Source organism: Hipposideros armiger, unplaced genomic scaffold (genome assembly GCF_001890085.2).
Source record: "Hipposideros armiger isolate ML-2016 unplaced genomic scaffold, ASM189008v1 scaffold_871, whole genome shotgun sequence".
Classification (NCBI taxonomy): Eukaryota; Metazoa; Chordata; class Mammalia; order Chiroptera; family Hipposideridae; genus Hipposideros; species Hipposideros armiger.
This window is the reverse complement of record NW_017732221.1, coordinates 269,030-293,542: the sequence shown is the minus strand read 5'-3', so window position 1 is coordinate 293,542 and position 24,513 is coordinate 269,030. Positions and strand designations below refer to the sequence as shown.

The following is a 24,513-nucleotide window of genomic DNA, read 5'->3' as shown; positions in this document are numbered from 1 at the left end:
AACAATAACTAATAATAAAATAGAACAATTATAACAATATATTCTAATAAAAGTTAGGTAAATGTGGTCTTTCTCTCCTGAAATATCTTATTGTACTATACTCACCTTTTACTTAAAGGAAGCCCTTTACAGCTTCTTTTTGGCATATCCAAATTGTCAACCTCACTACTCTTGTGCTTGGGGGCCATTATTAAATATCATAAAGGTTACTTGAACAAAAGGACTGTGATACTATAACAGTCAATCTAATAACCAAAATGGCCACTAAGTGACTGTCTCGCTGTTCAGAGATGTGATTCATGTCCTGGGGAGCACAGGGCAGGGTGCTATGAGATTTCATCACCCTACTCACAGGCATGAAATTTAAAACTTATGAATTCTTTATTTCTGGAATTTTTCATTTAAAATTTTTGGACCATGGTTGACTGTGGGTAACTGAAACTATTAAAAGTGAAGCCTTGGCTAAGGGAGAACTACTATACTTTGATTCAGCTGACATGTTTTCAAGTAGAATGCATAGAAATAATATTTTCTCCCAGAACTGAAACTGCCAGTCTGAAACTATAGAAAGTTACCTTTTAATTGGAAAATGAACTTAATTTTCACATACCTTGGAGAGAATTTCCTTTAATAGTTTAGTAAAAATATATGAATCTCTGTGAGAAATAAGACCATATTATATTGTGTTAAATTGTTTCTAATGAGAAAAAAAAAACTTTTTTATATATGTTAGGGAAATTGAAGATAAGCCTTATGTTATTAAAAAGTGACATTTATAATAAATTTTATTTCAGAAGAACACATAAGGCTATCAACAACCTAGAAAATGCAAATGGAAGCCTATAATACAGGTTAGTTTCTATAAACATAACTAAACCTTAGGCAGCAAAAGAGCAATGTTTTTCTATTGGAATTACACTTAATTCAGCATCTTTGTTTTGGTAGAAAAGAATTCCATTTTTTAAAAAACAGCTACTTTTTTATGTTATAGATCATGTACATTAATGTTTCATGCTTTTAAAAATGGGGAGAGGGTTGTCACTTTGTGAGGGGTGAAAAGTATAACTGCTGCATTGTTTTGTACACCTGAAACTTAAAAAAAAAAGGCATGGAAAATAACAAGTTGATAATGGCAAAATTTTTAATCTGGGAATGGTTTACTATTTCCTTAGAAGATATAATGTAAAGTTCTGTGTTATTCAGATAAATGAGATTTAAGTTATGGTTAACTTATGAATCATCTATGGTAATGAGTCAAAATTATGCTTTGTATTCATTATGTTATAAATGTTTTACTTCATTGTCAGGAAAAATTGTGTAGATTTATATATATAAAATCTTTAAGTTACTATTACTACTTATATAATTTAAGAAGATTAATGAATTTACAAATTGAGGCTATGTTTAACATAACTTTTGAAAAGTTTAAAATTTAGTCAATTTTATCTACCCTTGAATATATTAAAGTAATGCAAACTTTGGCATTATACAGACAAAATCCGGACACCTTTTCATTTTTTCCTTTATGCTTATATTTAGGCACATGTGTGATTCGTATTATTGTCAACAAAACTCAATAAGTACCATTTAGATCATCACAAATGAGAAGCACATGATGTAAAATTCACTTTAGTTGATTATTATAGCATTACATATAGTACTTTAATAGAGCATTTGCTTTTTGTATACAGGTTTGTAAAGAAACTCCCAAGATAGATTAGGAAACAAAATTATTTTAACAAGCACAGCAGATAAATGATAATTTATCATTTCAAGAGAGGCCTAAATTCTCTTGCATATCACCTAGAATTAAATATGCAACAGATAAAAGATAAAGTAGCAATTTTGCAAGGATTTGCCATTCCTTTGCATGCATGGGTTTTCCTTTTTTAAAAATGTAATCTAATTTTGGCTATATGAAATACTTAGCGTTCTTTCAGTTTCCTTACCCGCATTCCTTCAAATCGTGATAAAGCTCTTAGAGGTCTCAAAGCTCTTAGTGTCCTGAGAGATTTAATGGCACCAAGTTCTGAGTAACCCAAGGCATTCGCTGTTAAACTGACCAATGAAACCTGCGTGATAAATAAATAAACAAACAAACAAATAAAATTGTTGGTATTCGATTTGCAGCTACTATGTAATACAACATACATGATTTTTGCTTATAATTATTCAGAAGATGAATGGTTACACATTTTCAGTAAACATTTAAAAATTTTAAGGAAATATTTTCAGTTTGATGCAAAGAAAGTAGCTTTCAAGATGTTAAAAGCTGATTGTATTAAAAAAACCTTCAAACATCATGTAATCTATTAATTACTCAATTAGTTTATTAGTAGAGCAGCTAGTTAGAAAAACTAAATAAACATTAATTTAAAACAGAAAGAAACCCAGGTATAAGAAAATGTCATGGGCTATCCATCCTTTATTTTATCAAGCTGCTTCTAAATTCAGGGCTTTGCCTATGGCTAAATAAAATATAAAAACTGCTATTGTATCAGAAAAAGCAAGCAATCCCTATTCTGCTTTAGTATGTTCAACTAACTAATTATAATTGATAGTCTCAGAAATTAATATGCTAAGTCACATAGTTTTGCAGTTGATTTTGGGAAGGAGATTCTTTGTTTGCCTTGCTAATACCTGTATTTTCACTTATCTATGTTTATTCCTATGTAAATAAATACAACTTAAGAAGTAATTCATCTTGCAACTTCCTCAACTGTTTTCTATACTATATACAGCTTTCTGTAATTTACAGCTTCTGACATGGTACCTGGCCTAAAATGCCTAATCAATAAATATTTACCAAATCAATAAATCTATGAATTTACTTCATTTGTAATGAAATACGCAATGACTAAGAAATAAAAATGTTAAGTACCGAATTTTCTAAATAAAGAATTTACCAAAACTCCATACCAAACAGTTACAATTTATTTCATTTGAAAGTGGCTAGCATTTGGACAGTTCCAAATATGTTGGAAACTATTTTTGCAAAATTTTCTATTTTTAAGTGTGTTAATTTGCCTGATATTTAATATATTTTTACATTACTTTAGATTTGCTATAATTCATTTTGTCTCTTCTTAGTGATTCACTGATCCTTATGAAATAATTAAAATAGAACACTGAAAAAAATTATTATTGCAAAACAACAAGATACCCTATAGAATTATTTTCTAAAATATTTCAGAAATGATTATTAAAAACCAACTTGTAATAATAAATGAAATATTCATTTTTTAAATAAAAAGTTCTGATACGTAATAAGCATAATAGAAAAAAACAAAGCTTAGGAAGTTTCAAAAGTGTGATATTACATTTAGATTTAAAATCTAGTGTGAAAAATTATGAGGACTTGAAAATATAACTTGAAATATGCTTGAAACCTCAATATTAGAAACATTGTCTCTTTATGATATATGATAGAGGAATTCTCTAGAGGTTTCTCTCAATTCACTTGTTCATAGCAACATTAGAAAGCCTTTCAAATAGTTCTGGATTTGCCTTTGTTCAGAATTAAGAAGACACAAAATACGCAGGACTCTTAGCTTTAGAAATACTTTCCACGAGAAACCTGCATAGACCTGTTGGAGTATTATCTTTGGGGGATAAAACTGTTGCCTATGAAGTTTGTGATGTTTCAGACACACACTTCTAGAGCTGAAATTATGGCAAACTGATAACATGAGATATGATGTTTAACTTTCACAAATCATGAAGGCAGCCACTTGTTTCAGGGCAAATGAAGTATTAATAATTAGGTATACAAATTCTGTGAAGGGCTGTTTGGTACCTTATGCCTTGCCGCAAATCTAGTCTACATTCTAGGGAAACTCATCACTGCATGAAGTAGTTTTCCCTACACTCTGTACATCTTACTTCCACTAATGAAGTTATAATATATATTATATACTCTTTAAAGCTATCCTTTAAAAACTTTGAGATCAAAGAGAATTTTAAAAATTGATAGGAGCGCCCACAATCATGACTATTATGTATCGTTAATCCTGTACTCATATGCACTATCAAAATTTAGAGTCAAGAGCCAACTTACTCACTGGCAAACAACCAATCAGTGGTGGGGTTAGGATTAAAACTCAAGTCTTTCTGATTCACAATATAAGGAATTTAAGCAACATACCTTATTTCACCACTTTCCCTACAAACTGCTATTTTTTTCCAGCTTTTTATCCTAGATAACCACCATAAATCCCATTCTCCCCAGTGCTAAATCAAGACTAAATTAGCTTATTCCTATATAAACTACACTACATTCAGTGAATTTGTTTAGTGTCAATTAAGTAGCATACCCTGTCAATACAACACAGTGGTCAGAGACTTACTATTTTAGAATTATTATAGTATATAGATAAGACAAACTACCTTGAATGGAAGACAAAGATATTGAGGATACCTACATCAACAATTAAGAAGTCCAGCCAGCACCAGGCATTGGTAAAATATGTTTGATAGCCATATGCCACCCATTTCAGAAGCATTTCCAAAATGAAAATGTAAGTGAAAACCTTGTCAGCATATTCCAACATTGTCTTAATTGTCTTTCGCTGATCAATGTATACATCTTCAAATGCCTATAAAGAAAAGTTATACATTTTAGCTTTTTAAAACTATTACACTCTATAAGCTACTTTTTCTGACTCCATTTTTTCCTGAATATATGTGTATGTGCGCACACACACACACACACACACACACACACACACACACACACACACGACATTCAATTGAAATGAGAGTGCAGAGAAACAGCAGCTATTGCTGCTTTTTTTCCACTCAAAGATCTTTTAATGAATCAAGGGAAAAGTTTTACTCTCCATTGATATTATAGCTAGAAAAAAAAAGTAAAAGTATCATTCTAATGAATTAATTTGACTTATTAGAAAATAGTTCTTGTTGTCATATCTTGATGATGTTATCTCAACTTGAAGTTATTTATTCCTTTTGTTTCTTATTTATTTATTTATTTATTTGTTTGTTTATGTATTTATTTATTTATTTGCTTCCCCTTGTTGGATTTTTTTTTTGCCACACAAAGAAGATTGAAAAAATTAAAAGTGAAGCTTAAATTGTAATTTTTTTATAAAAGCAGAAATTGTAATTGATCATCACGTTATCCAATTTTATTGCCTAGTTGGGTTCATTTGTCCCCTTTTTTCCCTTCATTTTGTTGATAGCTTATATTTCTCAGAAGATATATTGTGTGACAATGATGGTAAGATAAAATTATTTCTCATTTAGAAAACAATATATATTCTTCTAATAAGAAACTGTCTTGATATTTTACATCTAAGTCTCATATTTGGTACAATGGTGAAAGACTATTTCTTGTCCAAAGTAACATGTAGAAAAAATGTATTTCATCAGAGAAATATTCAGGGAAATATAGCCTATATTCAAATTATAAACTTAAGTTAATGAAACTTTGTGTTTCAATCAAGCAAGATCTACCTATCCTATCCTATCCTATCTATGTATATCTATCTATCTATCTATCTATCTATCTATCTATCTATCTATCTATCTATTTATCATCTATCTATCATCTATCTTATGGCTTAAGTATTCTATTTGTGTCAGTATTTTCATAAATGCTACCCATTTGTTATACTTTATATTTTTGTAAACTATTTTATGTAAATGTAAATTGATTCTGATATAAAGAACACCTTCATATAAAGAGAAACCAATCCTTAAATGAATCACTTAGGCACACTGCCCAATATTTACTGTTACCAGTATTCATTATTTCCTGAGTAGCATAAGAATAATGACCAAATTCAAAATAGACAGAGAAGTTGTCCCTAAGAAGTTATTTGTTTTAGGAACCTCCACACTGCCTTCCATAGCGGCTACACCAATCTGCATTCCCATCAACAGTGTATGAGGGTTTCTTTTTCTCCACAGCCTCTCCAACACTTGTTATTATTTGTCCTGTTGATAGCCATTCCAACTGGTGTGAGGTCATATCTCATTGTGGTTTTTATTTGCATTTCTCTGATGATTAGTGACGTTCAGAACTTTTTCATATGCCTATTGGCCATCTGTATGTCCGTTTTGGAGAAATGTCTATTCAGGTCCTATGCTCATTTTTAAATTGGATTGTTTGTTTTTTTGTTGTTGAGTTGTATGAGTTCCTTTTATATTGTGGATATTAGCCCCTTATCAGGGGCATTGTTTGCAAAAATCTTCTCCCATTTTGTTGGTTGCCTCTTTATGACCCAGCAGTCCCTCTCCTGGGTATCTATCCAAAAAATCTGAAAACATTTATCCGTAAAGATATATGTGCTCCAATGTTCATTGCAGCTTTATTTATGGTGGCCAGGACATGGAAACAACCAAAGTGTCCTTCAGTAGATGACTGGATAAAGAAGATGTGGTATATACACAATGGAATACTATTCTGCCATAAGAAAAGATAAAATAGTGCCATTTGTGACAGCATGGATGGATCTTGAGATTATTATGCTAAGTGAAATGTCAGACAGAAAAAGTCGAGAACCATGTGATTTCACTCACATGTGCTATAAATGGGATATAAAACTGAAAGCAACAAAGGAACAAGACAAACAAATAAAGAAACAAAAACTCAAAGACACAGACAATAGTTCAGTGGTTACCAGAAGGTAAGGGGGGAGGGGGATGGTAGATGAGGGTAAAGGGGGTCAAATATATGGTGATGGAAGGAGAACTGACTGGGTGGTGAACACACAATGTGATATATAGATGATGTATTACAGAATTGTACACCTGAAACCTATGTAACTTTACTAACAATTGTCACCCCAATAAACTTTAATTAATAACAAGAAAAGATTACAAAAAGTTATTGACTGTTCATAAAGAGATCATAATAATGTCATTCAGAAATAAAATTCATCAGAAGTTATATATTTCCAATCAGAGGACTTTCCATTAATTACACTGTAGTTGCCATGCTTGCTTTCTTGCTAAAATGTAAGTAACTGAATATTCATATTCTTTGGTTATAATGAATGAAGTGGAGGGACAAATTTTCTGGATTACTTAATAATAAGCAAAATTTAATAAATAGCTTATTAGAAATATATATATATATATATATATATATGTGTGTATATATATATATATATACAGTAAAAGTCAATTCAGAAATGCATAGTTAAACATAAAGTATATAGTCTGAAAGATATGAAATTAGGGTAATTAAAAATACACTGGAGCTGGGTAGAAGGGTGAGTTAGTGGGTAGATGGGTGGGTGGGTGGATGGATATGGAGATGTATGTATATTTAAGTAGGAAGTCATAAGTAGAGATAACAGTTTGGGATTTATCAAACAGGTGATGGCTGATGCTGTGAAAATGGAAATGGATGTACAGTGAGGGCTCAGGGGAAACTATATATTGGATTTTAAATAATGCAACAGAAAGGATTTATAAGTCATTGGTATTAAACAATTTAAAAATAGTATTGTACCGCTTTTGCTTAATATTCACTCACCAGAGCACCACTACTGAGGAGAATCATGAAAACAATGAAGGTCTCAAACCAATTGTGTTCAACTATTCGGAAACATGTTCTTCTCAGGTTCCACCACTGCTTTCCTCTCCCTTCTTCCACACTGATTTGACAACATTTGAATCTTTGCACACAGCCTGAAAGTATAATGTTCAAATAGGAGTAGATGAAATAACTTCTGCTGCTTCAATAATAACTTTGGGCATGTCCTTGATTCATCTTCTCATCACTATTGCCATCTCCACCTTGCTAGGATAATTCTCTACGTCTGGAGTAGTAACAGCATATTCATTAGCTGTGTGAAGTTGTGAAAATATTCCATCTGTTTAAATGATTCCCTGGCTAATAACACCTGCCTTTTTCTGACTCAACTGTTACAGTCAAAGAAAGAACTTTGAAAAGTGTAAATAAATGTAAAGTAGCTTTTGCCTTGTACTCTATCATCCCATGCTCTCTGATGAAGCCACTCTAGAAAAGGACTTCAAATGGAAATTAGTAATAAACAGAAAACTTCCCTTTTAAAGAGGATGTAGAGTAATAATGTACACCTCTCCCAACAATGCTGGTTTGTTACTGTTTAGGTTTTTTTGTGTTGCTCCTAGAAGAGCTTATATAATTTTCAAAATTAATTTAGTCCATTAAAATGTGATTTGCATGGTCCTGCTTTGATTTGTCATTGCCTTCCTTACACTGCTTTTACTCATTCTAACATAAGAATTAAATCAACAGGTATATGCAAGTACCTTTGTAAGCACCATGGATGATACCAAAAAAAAAAAAGTACAGAACATGGACCTTGCCCCCATGAATATTACATTCTGGTTTTCAAGAATAGATATGAACATAGGAACCCTCCTCAAGAAAAAAAAAAGGCAGGTATGCTAGAAGAAAAAAGGGAGAAAGGAAAGGAAAGGGAAGCAAAGGAGAAAGGGAGGGAGAAAGAGGGGAAGAAAGACAGTCAAGATACATATAACAGCTCAAAAGAGAAAGAGAAGAGCTCTCATAAAAGAATATATGATTATTATCAGGAGAATTAAATGGATATATTTATTATATCTGTTAAGAAGAAAGGAAGCTCTTTTCTACCATGGTCAGATGAAGGTAATTTGAGAAGGACTTTGAGTGATGTGTATAATTTATATACGAAATAAAACACTTAATAGAAAGTATACAAATATATTCATCTCTTCAAGACTCATATTCCCAAGAAAATCGGACCATGGAAAAACAAAGCTTTTAGATCTATTGTCCATACTGTTCCAGGCTCAACCAGATACTGTTCAAGTATTAGCTATTGGGTAGTGCTTATTTCCTGTTTCATCCAACAAGCACTGGAAACTGATAATTTCATTAAAAAATACAATTTAGCATTTGCAACTCATTTAATTTTAATAGTCAGAAAGTTATTTTAAATGCAAATTCTGTGTATAAGCATTTTGACTAGTGTTTTAACCCCAACTTATTGTGATATCACCATGTTATTTTAAAAATGATACATTAGTCACTAGTTTGATTATATTAAAACATTTTTCTCCGTGTTTATCATCCCTTACACATAACGGGCAGAGGTAACCAAAACATAGTAGATTTTAAACATATCAGCATATTAGAGGTAATACTTGAAATAGATCTATTATAAAGTTCTATTCTACTATGAATGTTCAATTTTGGGTGATTAACAGCTAAAAAACTGCGCTCTACAAATGAAAGGTTAACATGACATCATTTTCTTTACCTTCAGTGAAACAGGCTTCAGGTTCAAGGGTTTCCTCAGGTTCCACTACAGGCTGTTCTTCAGCAGGTGCACCAATGTCTACAGTGCTGCCTTCTGATGATGAACTAGTGCTTTCATTAAGCTTCTGTGCATGAGATAGACATAAAAAGTGAATCATTTTAATTTTGGTAACTAACAAATAGCCTAGCAAGAAAAGATTAGTACTATGAACTGATTTTGAACTTCTTGAAGAGATTTTAGAGCAAAAGAGGGATTGAATAAGAAGAGGAAATAAGGAAATTGTCTACGTTAACTCCTTTACAGTAATTTACAATGTAAGTATGAAATCAGGTTGCTATGTTATGATGTTACAAATGGCCATCAGAAACATGTACTAAGCAAATCACTGTCCAATGAATTAGAGAAGCCTCCATATTTGTTTAGGAGGAAATCTCTAAATTTTCAAGTGGGTAGAATTTTTTCTATCATTTTACTATTAATTTATTATTTACTATTAATTTGTTTTATTATTAATTTATTCAGTTTAACTGCATTGTAATAATCCTACATGTTGTCTTCTATTTTGAATTTATTGCGATAAAAACCCTACACAATGTCTGCTGTTCTGAATTTATTGAGGTTTACTTTGAGATCCAGTACATTGTTAATTTATATAAATATACCAAGGCCACTTGAAAATAAGAATTTTCTGTAAATATAGTTTTTGAGATAATATACATTTATGTCATATTTATTTTTATTATTTATATTATTCAAATTATCAGGGTTTTTTGTTTTATTGCAGGCTAAAAGAATGTTGTTAAAACCCTCACAACCAGTATGTTTTTATCAATATATTATTATATATCTCATTGTTGAAATCAAAGATGATATGGCTCTGAGATTTGTATTTGATTGGAATAACACTATAACTCAAAAAGGGAAGGAAAGGATTTTTAGATGTGTGGAAAGAGTCCATTTCTACATTAGTACATGAGATAAAAATTTAGATAAAATACTAAAGAAATTGGACAGATAACAGAAAAACTTAAACATTCTTAAACAAGTATATTATTGATTTTAAAACCAATAAGGTCAATCAACTTTTCCTGTTTTTTTTTAAATTAAAATTTAATTTTGAAATTCACCATTCACATAATAAAACAATTAGTTCTTGTGGTTTTTGAGATTAATAGAATTTTTAAAAATCCATTTTAATGTTTACTAAACCATTAATCAACCTTTAATTTACTTACTTCCAAATTGAGCTAGTTCATTTGAAAACACATGGATTTTCATACATGATTCTCAGTAGCTAAATTCTACACTGATTTGTATTGTCGACATATTTTGGCAGGTTGACTTAATAAGTGAGACAGAGAATACATGGACCTCATCATACCTGAAGTACCCACTTTGCCTTGTACACCAGGACATTTAATAACCACTTAATAACTACAACCTTAATGGCAAGAACATTTTTCTTTCTCAGTGGCTTTATGCAACATTTCTTCTTTTTAAAAATGTTCTGTAGTGAAGCAAATGATTTTGACCTTGAGCATGAAGTAAAATAAAGCAAATAAAGTAGTTAACAATATATTTTTAAGAATAAATGATTAATTTTTTTTTCTTGTTCTCTGATTTAATCTTAGGGTACATATGCTTTTATTTTAGAATTGCTTTGTTACGGGGAGCTTATATCAGGGTTTAGTAGTTCAATTCATAAAAACTGATAAAAATATATTAAAATAAATCTGAAATTTAAGGGTCAAAAGAGTACAGAATATGCAATGTGTGTATATATATGTATACATATATATTTTTAATTTTGAAAAAAATGCTTATTTTTTTAAAGCTAGGTGTGTATTATTTTAAAGATGAACATTTTACTATTGTTATATATGTATTTAAGTTATATTTATCTTACACCATACATAAAGGGATACTCTACAATCTCAAAAATATTAATATTTCATTGTGTACACTGTGCATTAGTAAATATTTCTAATGTACATTAAGCATATTAAAAATTAAAATGACATCTATTAAAGACTCTCAACAAAGCACCAATATAATATCAAAGGAAAACACACTGTACTGAGATTTAACACTTTCACAGAGCAGCTAGAAAAGTCCAATATTCTCATTTATTCCCATATCATTCATAAAATCCAGATGATTTATTTATCAATCTGAATGTGGGAAGGACAATCTTCAGTGGATTACTTATATTTACTAAATATTAAATTATAAGAACATAACATTATCATCACATATTGGACCAATAGAAAATTATTGTAATGCAAATAAATTATGCACAAAACAATCTGCAAAACTACATTTATAATTCCCAAGCTAGAACCAAAATTGTAAACCAAGTTAATAATTTCCATTATTAAATTCATTTTGCTGAATTGAGCATAGAGTCCCTAGTGTTCTTTTGACATTAATTTTTAATGTTAAATAGCTTATATTTAACAAATATTTAATAAGTGTCTAGGGGAACTGTATGATGAAAAGTTTGAGTTCTGTTTTGAGTCAGACAAGCTTGGGTTTGAATCACAATTACAGGTTTTATGGATGTTAGGCAATTATCTTGATTCTCTAAGCTTTAGTTTCTAATTTGAAAAAACAGCCTTTATTTCACATAGTTGTTATAATGATCAAACAAGATAACACATGAAAAATGCTTAGCATGTGTTCACTGGATAAATAGTAACAATTTTCATAACAGTGCTGTATATTTTTAAATATGTATAATTACTAATATTTGTCATTTTCAACTACTGAAAATATTAGTACATGCCCAATATCAAAATTAAGTCCTGAAAAATAAAATAGTTAATATAATAGACTTATTACCTGCACTCATGGGTTTACAATCAGATAGAAGACACAGATAAGCAAGCAATTACCATACACTGTAATAGGGTTAGTACAGGATATCTTGAGAGCCCCAGGTAATTCAGTCTAGGAAAGGCAGTTTAAAAGAAAGTGACATTTGGGACCAGGAGAATGAGTTGGGTGGGCATAAATCAGGTGAAGAAAAGTGGGTAAAAGAGTATTCCAGGCAGAGAGAACAAGTAAAAAGAACAGTGCTTAATAAAGCATGGGGAATCTTAGGAAACAAAAGGTGAGTATATAAATGGGGAAAGGTGAGGAGTACTATTACATGAGGCTAGAAAGCATTTGACAAAATCAAACACCCTTTCATGATAAGAACTCTCAGTAAACTAGAAATAGAGAGAAAGTTCCTCATCTTGACAAAAAATATCTAAAACAAACAAATAAACAAACAGAACAAACTACAGCTAAAATCATACTTAATAATGAGAAGTTAGAAGCTTTCCCAATAAGATCAGGAACAAGGAAAGTATGTCCTTAGCACCACTCCTTTTCAACATTATACTGGAAGTCATAGCTAATGCAATGAGATAAGAAAAGGAAATAAAAGGTATTCGGGAAAGAAGAAATAAAACTGTCTTTGTTGGTAGATGACTAATTGTTTATGTAGAAAATTCAAAAGAACTGACAACCCTCCTGGAACTAATAAGGGATTACCCAAAGTTGCAGGATACAAAGTTAATATACAAAATTCAATCACTTGCCAATATACAAGCATTTACAAGTTGAATTTGAAGTTAAATTAACAATACCATTTACATTAGCACCCCTCAAAATAACATACTGAGATGTAAATCTAATATGTACAAGATCCATGTGAGGTGAACTATAAAACACTGATGAAAGAAATCAAAGAACTAAATACATGGAGAGATATTCTACATTTATGGATAAAAAGACTCAATATCGTCAAGAGGTCAGTGCTTCCCAACTTGACCCATATTGATCTTGACCTATCATATAGATGAATGCAGTTTCAGTTAAAATCCCAGCAAGTCATTTTGTGGATATTGACAAAATGATTTGAAAGTTTATGAAGAGACAAGACACCCAGAATAGGCAACAAGACGTTGAAGGAGAACAACGTTGGGGGGTTGACATTACCTGACTTTAAGCTTTAATATAAACCTACAGTAATCAAGACAGCAAGATATTGGTGAAAGAACAAACATCAATAGAACAGAACAGAGAGCCCAGTAATAGACCTGCATAAATATAATCAACTGATCTTTGACAAAGGAGCAAAGGTTAATACAATGGGGTAAAGGTAGTCTTTTCCAACAAATGGTGCTAGAACTGAACAGCAATATGCAAAAAACTAAATATAGATGCAGACCTTATACCCTTCACAAGAATTAGATCAAAATGGATCACAGACCTAATGTAAAAATGCAAAACTATAAAAATCCTAGAAGATAAAATAAGAGAAAATGTAGATGATCTTGGGCAAGGCAATGACTTTTTTAGATACAATATCAAAATTGCGATCCATGAAAGAGAAAATTCATAACCTGAATGTCATTAAAATTAAAAATTTTGGTTTTGTGAAAGGCACTATCAGGAGAGTCAGAAGACAAACCACAAACTAGGAAAAAATATTTGCAAAGAACGAAGCTGATAAAGGACTGTTATCAAAATATGCAATGAATTCTTAAAACTCAACTATCAGAAAACAAACAACTTCATAAAAATGGAGTTGACATCTCATTAAAGAAGATATACGGCTGGCAAGTAAGTATATAAAAAGGTGCTCCACATCATATTTCATCAGGGAAATGCAAATTAAAACAACAGTGTGGAATGTGATACCTCTATACACAGCCCAAATCTAGAACATTGACAACATAAGCTGGATATGGAGCAACAGGAACTCTCATTCATTGCTGATGGGATGCAAAGTGGTATGGCCACTTTGGAAGACAAAATTAAACTTTCACCAACAATAAGATGCAGCTATTGTCCTCCTTGGTATTTATCCAAATGAGTTGAAAATTATTCCACACAGAAATTAGTACATTGATGTTTACAGCAACTTTATTCATAATTGCCAAAACTTGGAAGTAACCAAGATGTTGTTCAATAGGTAAATGACTCAATAAACTTGGTATATCTAGGTAATGGAATATTATTTAGCTCTAAAAAGAAATGAGCTATTAAGACTTCTCCACAATAAATGGGAAGTAAAGGAGCTTTGTTCTAGACTACTTTTGGATTATATATCCATTAGAGTTTTAGCTTAATGTTTATAAATAAGTTGCTATGGACTGAATTGTGTTTCCCCCAAATTAATATGTTGAAGCCCTAACTCCCAATGTGACTGTATTTGGGGATAGGGCCTCTGAGGTAGTGGTAAAAATTAAATGACATCATAAGGGTGGGGTCCTAATCTGATAGGACTGGTACTCTTATAAGAAGAAGGAAAAAGGAAAAGACATTACAACTCTTTCTCTCTCTAAATGCACACACCAAGGAAAGGTCATGTTAGCACAGAGGGAGAAGGCAGCCCTCTGCCACCCACGTACAGCACTCTCACCACACAGCTGACCCTGCTAGCACCTTGATCTTGGATTTTACAGTCTCCAGAAATGTGAGAAAATTTATTTTGGTGGTTTAAGCCACCCAGCGTATGATACATTGTATAGTAGCCTGAAAGATTAATAAAATTTTAGATTAATATTATTTTAATTGGAGGATATCCATAGAATATTTCTTGTTGTGAAGTTCTGTTCCATGTAAGAGAGCCATTGGGATACAATGAAATATATACAGAACTTGTAAACAAAGGTTGTAAGTTCAATTCTCAGCTATATCCCTCATTAGTGTTAGGACCTTAAGCTCCCTAAGCTAGTTTTCTTATCTGAAAAGTTAGAATAATAACACATTCCTTTCAAGGTTATTATAAGTATTAAATTAAATGATGTTTATTCATTTCTCAGATGACTCATTCATTTATTCACCATGTAACAAATATCCAGTAATAAAGATGAGAAAACTCACACATATACTACATTATTCTTCAATTTATTAATCATCTCCCTGGGCTTAAATCTTTGATTTCTCAGTGAAATAAAACGATATGATGGCAAAAAAAATCTAGATGGAAAATATATAATCGTAAATACAAGCAATATAATACATGTATACACATATGAATTCATACCTATCCACAACTACAAAATCTTACCTCTTTGCTTTCTTCTAGGTCTGATTCACTACTGAAGTCTTCTGTGTTTAAATTTTCAAAATCAGACTCTCCTACAGCAATTGGTACAGTAACAGTGAGACTGGGATTGTTTATGAATGACATATAGTCACTTTCATCGATAATGTATTTTTCAACACTGCTGCCAGTTCCTATTCCACTTGTGGTTCCATTTACATCTTTAAGATAGTCAAGATCTTTCCCAATTTCTGCTGTATGATTGGACATACAACTGCTTTTCTTATTGTTTAGATCATCAAGTGGTTTAATTTCATCTAAAATCTTTTGTTTTTTAACGAAGGATTGTTGAATAAATTCATATATTTTCCTCTTCACATAAGCTATTCCCTTGTGCATCCTGTCCACAGCAATTTGGAGATTGTTCATTTCATTATCATCATCAGTGGCTGCAAGGTTGTCTGCACTGAATGAACTTAGAAGCAAGGCCAGGAAGAGGTTCAGGACCTTAAAAATAATACAAACATGTTTATAATTTAAGCACAATATAAAGAAGAGCAGATTGAAATCAGTTATTCCTCTAAGTGTAGAAGAAACTATATGTTCTAACAACTAGATGAGAAAGAACCACCACAGCATAGTAATTGGAATTTGTGAGCTGGCTCAATAGCTACTTCACTATACATTCTTGGGCAAAGACATGATTTCTGTTTTATAAGTTCTTCCACTTATAAAATGAAGAATGTGAATGAGCTGACCTGAGGTTTAGCTAAGTTTAAATGTGTGTGATTATAAGAAAACAGATTGATGCATGTGCTGTACAAGAGTTCCAAACTTAAAAATCATTAGTGTTTGTAATTATGAATTTAGGTACATTCTAAAGTTTCTTTTTTGATAAACAGAGATATTGAGTTGAATATTAATTGAAAAAATGATCATGATGGCCCAGAATGAGAATTAGAGGTTTAACATAGGCATCGAAATTTGTTCTCCAAACCTATCATATTTTTCATACACCACTGTTGACTAATTAGAACTATTTATAAATAATCCCTAATATTTCCATAAGACTGGCACTTTAATGTATATATCTTTTGAAATGTATATTTCTATACTATAAGAGTAATTAATTTTCTGAACTTAAGAGAGAAGAATCGATCAGTTACTCCACTTGGGTAATCTCAGGCTTTATTAGCCAACCCTTGTTTACCTGAGAGCCATTAGAGAGTTGGCTACCCCAGGTTGGTGACTGCATCTGCCATATTACATAGAGTGACTGAATGCCATTGCCATGGAGAGGTAGGGAAAGGGTAAAATCACTATGAACACTTAAAGATACCCCTTTTTAGTCTTGCACTAGCAAGTAAGATTGGGCTTTCTCTAAATTGTTTTCAGGCTTCTCCTTTATCTCTGAATGTTCCTAGTATCACCTATTATGCCTGTATTCAGTATGGTACACTAATGGCATTCAAATAATAAATGTGATGAAATGATTGAGAAAGTGGTGGAGAGTATAAACACTGCTATATTGCTGTGTTGTCAAAAAGAGACTATAAGCATATCCAAGGTAAGAAACTTTTAAAATTATGAATCATAGTTTTTGTTGGATAACATGGTCATCATTCTATGATGCTCATAATCTATTTCTGAAATACATATCTTAAATGGGTACATACCACCAGGTTTCCAATGACCATGACCATCATGAAGACAGTAAGGCACATGGCTTGACCAGCGACCTCCATGCAGTCCCACATGGTCTCTATCCACTCTCCACACAGCACGCGGAACACGATCAGGAAGGAGTGGAAGAAGTCATTCATGTGCCAGCGTGGGAGTTTGCAGTCTTGGGAAATCTTGCAGACACATTCTTTGTAGCTTTTACCAAACAGCTGCATGCCGACCACAGCAAAAATGAAGACGATGATGGCCAACACCAAGGTGAGGTTACCCAGGGCCCCCACTGAATTGCCAATGATCTTAATCAGCATGTTCAGGGTAGGCCAGGATTTTGCCAGTTTGAAAACTCGAAGCTGGAATATAAAAAAATGAATATTATTATTATGATCTTTAGAAGTATTCCACATATTGTTGTTTACCAAGAAGTGATGATTGATATTGAAGCTACCCTGCCCTTAAACCCTCTCAGGCTCATGGCTAATTTTGGACTCTGTAGTGTGAACCTGGTGCTTCCATATTTTAACCATATAGATCATTTTCCCTGGGAGTAAAATTTTAATGCTTACTTGGGGTTTAACTGGACTTAATTTATTTTGTGAAGGTGGTTCTAAGGCATCCAGGCCTAACACTAATATTAAAATCTGAATCGTAGTGATCCCTGCCGATATTTACTTGCCAATAGTATGCAAAGTACATCATATGTGAGCCCTGCTACATGTGGAGAAAAATGTTTATTATTCATTAATGCACTGTTGGGGCATTGACACAGCTAGATGTGCCTGCATTTAAAAATTTGGAATGTTTCCCATAATTATAATTCTTTCCCTGATTTGCAAATATATATATGGTAATGAATGGGCATGTTAGTAATCCTAGAGATTTCTCTCCTCTGATTTTGGGAAGGAGCATATTTTCCAGAGGTAGAATTAGGAAAAGTTTCTGGATGTACATCTTGAATCTGGTTGTCATCTACCACTACAAAGGGCTATTATCTTTTCAAGTTACTACTAAAATGTGATACATTCTCATTAAAACTATTTTTTTAGATCCAGAAATAGTAATTTTGTCATCTCTAGAAACAATAATCAGAATGATAACTGAGCAATATATTAAACTTTATGTGACTATACTTCTTGCAATAAAGGTTTTTTGAAATAAGTGGGGATAATTTTACCCATTTAGGAACAGATTTTGACAATGCAAATGTTGCACAAAAACTTAAAATGCTAATGGCTGTGTGGTCAAACCTATGACAGTGCTATGCAAAAACCTGATTGTTGTACGGGTTTTTTTTTTTTTGGTTTTTTTTTGCTGTTGTTGTTTTGTTTTGTTTTTTACCAATCGAAATGAACGGAGAACGGATAATCCTTCCACATTGGCGAGGCCAAGTTCTACCAGGCTAAGCGTCACAATGAAACCATCAAAGATATTCCAGCCTTCTTGGAAATAATAGTATGGATCCATGGCAATAACTTTCAGAAACATTTCTGCTGTGAAGATCCCAGTGAAAACCTAAGATCAAAACAAAATTACTCTAATTCCATCAGATAGTGATAAAAGTCGAATGACACAGTATTTGCTCTTAGAACAAAATGCTTATGCTACTTTCCCCATAATGATTCTATTACTACCTTACATTTGTGCGGTGATGTATAGTTGATGAAAGGCTCTCATACACATTATTTAATTTTATCCTAACAGGAGTTTCAGTGGCTAATACAGGTATTATAATCATTACTTTACTGATGAGGAAAGAGGACTTCAGATAGGTTCAATGACTTGCCCGATATACAACCAAAAATTGGCAAAACTAGGATTTGAGGGCAAATCTATTTTTAACGATTGTTTCTCCTATTATATCGAACTGCCTTCCCTCCAGACTTTATACAGCATGGGTACTGACAAGACTTTGCCCATGAACTGTTTTATTTATCTATAAGCTTACTTCCATTTCCCTCAGATCAGATAGTTATTATACATGTGTATTATTATAATATGTGCATTACTATTATCAATTTGTTATGCACATGAAAAAATGAATGTACTTCCATAGTATAAATACTAGAGCTTTAAAAATATAAATACTATAATGCAGGGTGTTTTATATGTTTTTCTTTTTACCATCAAACATTCTAAACCTCAAAACAAATACTAGAGAAAATGCATGCATTACTTTAGAGAACTCTTTCTTTCAGCAAATAAAAGCTAATATTTCTAAGTTGAATTAACTGACACTTTAATAATTTATGTTTTTTAAGCCCAGAAGAGAAAAAAGTGCCAACGTTCACCAAAATTGGCTTTGTTAACCATATAATACAGAAAATGTACTGGAGGTTTTCAATATTTTATAGTTTTGACATAGAATAAATGGACAAAACAATTCATGTCCTACCTAGATCTTGGAAGTGAAAAGCTAAAGACATTTTTGAGATGTTAAATTATTGCTTACAACAATGATGACTAAGCAAAATAAAAAGGTTGACAATTTTATTTTAACCTTTTACAAGTAGGGGAACTGTGATAATGTCATTTCAAAAATGTGTCCTTCAACTGGTTCTGCATCTTGAGAAAGTTATAAATATCGGTATTGACTCCTGCTTTCTTTCTCAGTTTTTGCTTTGACATTAAGGGCTATTATTGTTGGCAAAAATATGACATAGCCATCTTTCAGGAGCCAGGAGGTAGGAGGTGTAGGAGAAAGATTCCTGTAAGCTATTAAAAGTAAATAGTTTCTCAAACAAAAATTTTGAAGACTGAACACATTTACCTTCCAATATGCTTACCAAGTTTCCTACTGTAAGCACATGATTGAAATGTTCCGTCATTGGATAGTGTTCCATGGCCATGAAAAGAGTATTTAAGACAATACAGATGGTGATGGCCAGGTCAACAAATGGGTCCATCACGACCAGGTTGACAATATGTTTCACTTTTAACCAATATGGTGAACAGTCCCAGATTAAGAATATGTTGGAAAATTTATACCAACAGGGTGGGCATTTCTGCCTGGATTCTTCAAGTTCTATATTAAAAAAAATAAGAACAACCACCAAAAGATATATTTTATACGCATATATACTTATTTATTTTAGAGCCACTAGACTTTGTCTCAGTAAATAACACATTTCCATTTGCTACAAAGTCAACCTCTTCTGTATTTGGAAAAAAACCCCAAAAACTGTATTTACTCTTTAGACTCCCAAAGATATTTCTTCAGATATACACATAGAACAGAGGTAGCAAAGAATAGATAGTTTTTTTTTTATATGCATTGATAACATGGCTCAGCACTTGGCCTTAAGTGAATGATCTTTTAAACGAAGTCTCAGTACAAACATGAGTTGGGGAAGTGTAGATACTGTGTGTAATTCCGTGTTAATGTCTGGCTAAGCTATCGTCCTCAGGCTATCAGGGATAGGGAAGGGATCAACTTGAGCCAAGAATCATCTTATTAATTTGTTTTCATTTTCCGAAAATAACCTACTTTTCTCCTCCAATCTTGAGAGTATTTAGGTTGATGTTGGAAGTCCTAAGCTGAGTGGAACAGAACAGAGGATTGCTATGACTAAGGGAATTAGAAATCCCTGAAAGAAATGCTCATTCTGCATTTTCAAGGACTTGCCACAGACAGGAAAACTTTCATTAGAGTTCCAATATCACTGAATTTAAATACCTTTTATAAAAGCTCCTGGAATATATGAGTAGGGATAACAAATAATCTGTTAAATAAGACCTCTTATATTCTCTTTAGAATATACTGTTTCCAACTCACAAAGAGAGATATTTGTTTCAAAAGATATAATATAAGTTTAGTAAATAAAAATAATTGAAATGGAAATGGAATTTGTTACAAACCTTCTACTGTATTTGTTAAAATGCTGGCTATACTCATTGCTCTTTGTCTTTGGGAAGGATCTTCTAGAAAGTCCATGGAAACATGGAAAGAACTTGACCTTCTTTTCCTCATTTCAGTTTCAGTGGTTGTTCCCTGTAAAGAAAATGCTAATGCATTAAATAGTTAACTTGAGCAATATGATAAGCAAACAACTAAATGTGACACAGTGAATTTCATGAAACACATGCAACATGCACTTTCATATGTAATTGGTGATGGCAGATATTGCTGACTTATTGTATCATTAACCTGGAATGTCCAAACTGTCAACCATTTAGCCATGCAGCAAAAACTGAGTTTTTTTAACCTTCTGTAATTTGGATATAGTTGATGAATTTCTTGAGAGATGCATTTAACATTTAACTTAATTTAAGAACTAACAGTAGAAAACTAACAACTTAAAATGCTATATAAATGGCCAAGACATTTTATTTTGAGAAGGTAGCCACTTATTTTTAAAGAAATGCAAATGATTACAACACATGTAGCTGCCATCTCATTTTCTGGACACAAGACATAGATGGTCATTGAACACACAACCTGTATGTTAAAAAGAAACACACACACACACACATGCTGCATGGACCACAGTTTCATCCAGGGTACCAAAGCAATAAGTCATCTAATTCTGACTTAGTCATGCCTCAACATGCTGATATATTTCCAAGTGAGTTAACAGTCTAATAAGACGCAACGTGTTTAGAAACTCCTCATCTGGGTATACATCACAAACACATAGCATATCTTTGTACACAGACAATACTTTTACCTGTCTGTATTTATAATTTGTTTCTTTTCATTTAGATTAGTTTTGAGAAGACCTATATCAGCATTTTTTTTTAGTAAGACAAATATGAATACTAGAAATTTTAAGATAACAATGAAGCTCTAACTATTTAGGCACAGTGTTCTTGAAAATCTTCTAAACTAAAGCAGGGATATATTGAAGAATCTGTTGGAAAGATTTATTATACACCCTTTACACTTAAACATAGACATCATTTATTTACTTTTACACCAGGGCTTTGGGTGTCCTGCTATGTAAGTTCAGCATGGGTATATAGCAAATCCTCCAACTGGAGGCAGTAATTTATTATTGTGTCTAATTTATCCTTTGTATGTTTAATAAGTAAATGCATTCAGGTGTTATGCAAGAGAGAGTTGGGGCTTTAAGTTGTAATTGGTTAGTTTATTAAAGGTATTACAAGATGCAGTTGCATTCACAGCTTGACCATCCAGGAATCATTCTCAAGGGGTTCCATTCTGTAGAAACACTGGCTGGTGCAGCAATAATGGGCCAGCCATGCCTGAACTATTTAAAACTTCCTTACATTGTCATCAGTAGCTGGCTTATCTATTATCACCTCTGGCAGAAGCTGTCCAACAGGCGATGTAGGAACCGAAGGTCCACCAACCAAGGACACCACACCGTTGCAATCCACAGTGCTGTGCATCTTCCCATTCGCTGGAAACACTGCCAGCATCCGGGATGACCTACTCGTCTGACTTAGGTTACTGTTGCGACGCTCTCCATGTCGTCGGGGCACAAACAAGGAATCTCTCCGGCTCTCATTATCCTCAAAGGTGCTGTGCTCGTCATCAGCAAAGTCATTCTCTGATCCCACATCCTTGGCTCGACCTCTGAAGCTGAAAAGGCTCGTTCTGCTATTTCGTCTTGGAGAGAACAGGGAGCCGCGGATGCTCAACAAAGACTAAACGTTTGAAACAAAAACAACAAGAAAAGGAAAAGCATATTCATGTAGCCATTTGATGTGCTTTGCAAGATTAAGTTGAAGGAGATGTCAGTGTTCATAACAGAACGTGATTTATTCCTTTTGATTAATATTCTCATTTTATGTGCATTCAGGTTAAGTTAGTTTTAGAAGAGAGGTTTCCAGTCCTTGAGATTAATGAGTGGGGAGATAGGTCACAACTTAAAGATATTGAAAAACAAAACCCTGAACCACCATGTTTCAAGTTCAAAAGGAAACAGTTACTATAGACATTGTAAACATTTGATAAACAGCAGTGTGGCCATAATAAGGCCACGTTTGTTTTCATTGTTCTTTCTTTTCAAGGAATTTTGACACTCTTCACAATTGTTTTAGTCTATCTTTCTAAAATCACTTAAACTAACTATTATCTGTTTCATCTATAAGGCACAGTGCTGTTAGAACTTGAAATTCAGACTTCTGAAATTCAGAGTGTTGAGCTTTTCAGTTAAGTACACCATGACTAATATTTTCAGAAACATGCATGATTGTTTTTTAAAAAGTTAGGGGGAAAAAAAAACCACATAAAATCACCAAAAAAATGTTACCAATCAATTAGCCCCATTACCATTATTTTTTTTTTCCTGTTTAAAAGGCTGAGGACCAGATAGATTAATTGCCATTAGTTACAAGTACCAGCAGATAGTGTCAGGATGAGAGTCTGTCTCCTGACTTTCAACCCATAATTGTTGTCTTGACTACACCAAGCCATAAATTTATGTATATGTGGAGTGAAATTTTCTCATAACTATGTGAAGAAAGAATGGGTTTAAATATATTAAACACAGCAGTCAATTCAGTTGATGGAAATTCATAAGTCTGACTGAATTCTGCCCCCCTGTTTTCAGTATTCCAATTTTCATCTGTGCATCATTGAACTCAGTGGTACCATACCTGGTGTGGGGAGGAGTACCTCTTTTCATATGTCAAGCGATTCCCTTCGATGGAGAAACGAAATCCTTTCCTCCTGATGCTGTCTTCAGATTCAGATTTATGGAATTCATCCTCATCTTTCTCTTCCCCACCAGACTGCTCCTTCTGTTTTCTTTTCTTTCTCCGATTTCTTCTTTCCTTAGCACTCTTGGAACTCAACTTGGAGGCCTCAGAGGAGCTGTCTGAGAGCCCGCCTGCTGCACTGGGCTCCCTGGAATGCTCTGAGGCAGTTACAGCTGCTGCCTGCTACAGGGACGGAAAATGGTTTGAGCGTGGCACAAGAGAAGATTTTATCTATTTACAAAATGGCTCGAGAATTTGCATGGCATTTTAAAAATACATTTAGCTGACTTGAGCGGATCTTACAGAAGAAGCTCTGCAAGTGTAAGAAAGATGTTTATTCTTTCTTTTCACAAGTTGAAAGCTTTCAGAGTTCATTTGGTTTTCTCTGTGTTAACATTGATTGTGTTTGTATTATGCTTTAGAGACCACACATTCAAACAGATCCATCAGGCATCAACAAGAACAGAAATTTATACTATTTTGGGCAATTTGATGTACTCCAAAAATTGGAATTTACTTAATGCTGTCTTTTTTCTCTGAGAAAGAAAACTGGGACATGGAAGAAAAGCTAATGAGGTACTTGAGGGCAAATCCAAATGTATAAGTAATGTGGTAAAGAGCTGTGGTTCTCTCTCCAGTTATTGAAACTCGATTGTCCAATACTCTCAAAATATTATCAACTAAATTTATGGAAGGTGATAAAATTCCTTCCTTCCCCATCCATAATACTCTATCTATTAATAGAAGACTGGGGAAGGGAGAGTCAATAGTTCCTGCTAAGCAAAACAAGATGTTTGGTTCTCCAAATACCACCCCCAGCTTCTTAGCTCAGCACTGGTTGGTGATGGCCACATGGGCATGAGATGGAAATGA

At 32.8% G+C, this 24,513-nt stretch overlaps 1 protein-coding gene across 6 annotated transcripts in view; it reads right to left on the bottom strand.

Moving 5' to 3' along the window:
* Positions 1-24,513, bottom strand: part of LOC109374890 (sodium channel protein type 1 subunit alpha) — a 147,647-nt gene that overhangs the window by 23,650 nt on the left and 99,484 nt on the right. For 5 of the 6 annotated variants that reach the window (XM_019629852.1, XM_019629851.1, XM_019629850.1 and 2 more), the window contains 11 exons: positions 23,539-23,823; positions 22,204-22,584; positions 20,833-20,965; positions 19,761-19,999; positions 18,316-18,489; positions 16,974-17,330; positions 15,322-15,804; positions 9,255-9,378; positions 7,502-7,656; positions 4,422-4,595; positions 1,950-2,072 (listed from right to left, as the gene is read on the bottom strand). In XM_019629852.1, the coding sequence (XP_019485397.1) occupies positions 1,950-2,072; positions 4,422-4,595; positions 7,502-7,656; positions 9,255-9,378; positions 15,322-15,804; positions 16,974-17,330; positions 18,316-18,489; positions 19,761-19,999; positions 20,833-20,965; positions 22,204-22,584; positions 23,539-23,823 (2,628 nt within the window). The remainder of the gene's footprint in view (positions 1-1,949; positions 2,073-4,421; positions 4,596-7,501; positions 7,657-9,254; positions 9,379-15,321; positions 15,805-16,973; positions 17,331-18,315; positions 18,490-19,760; positions 20,000-20,832; positions 20,966-22,203; positions 22,585-23,538; positions 23,824-24,513) is intronic. The other variant, XM_019629853.1, reaches the window with a different exon arrangement.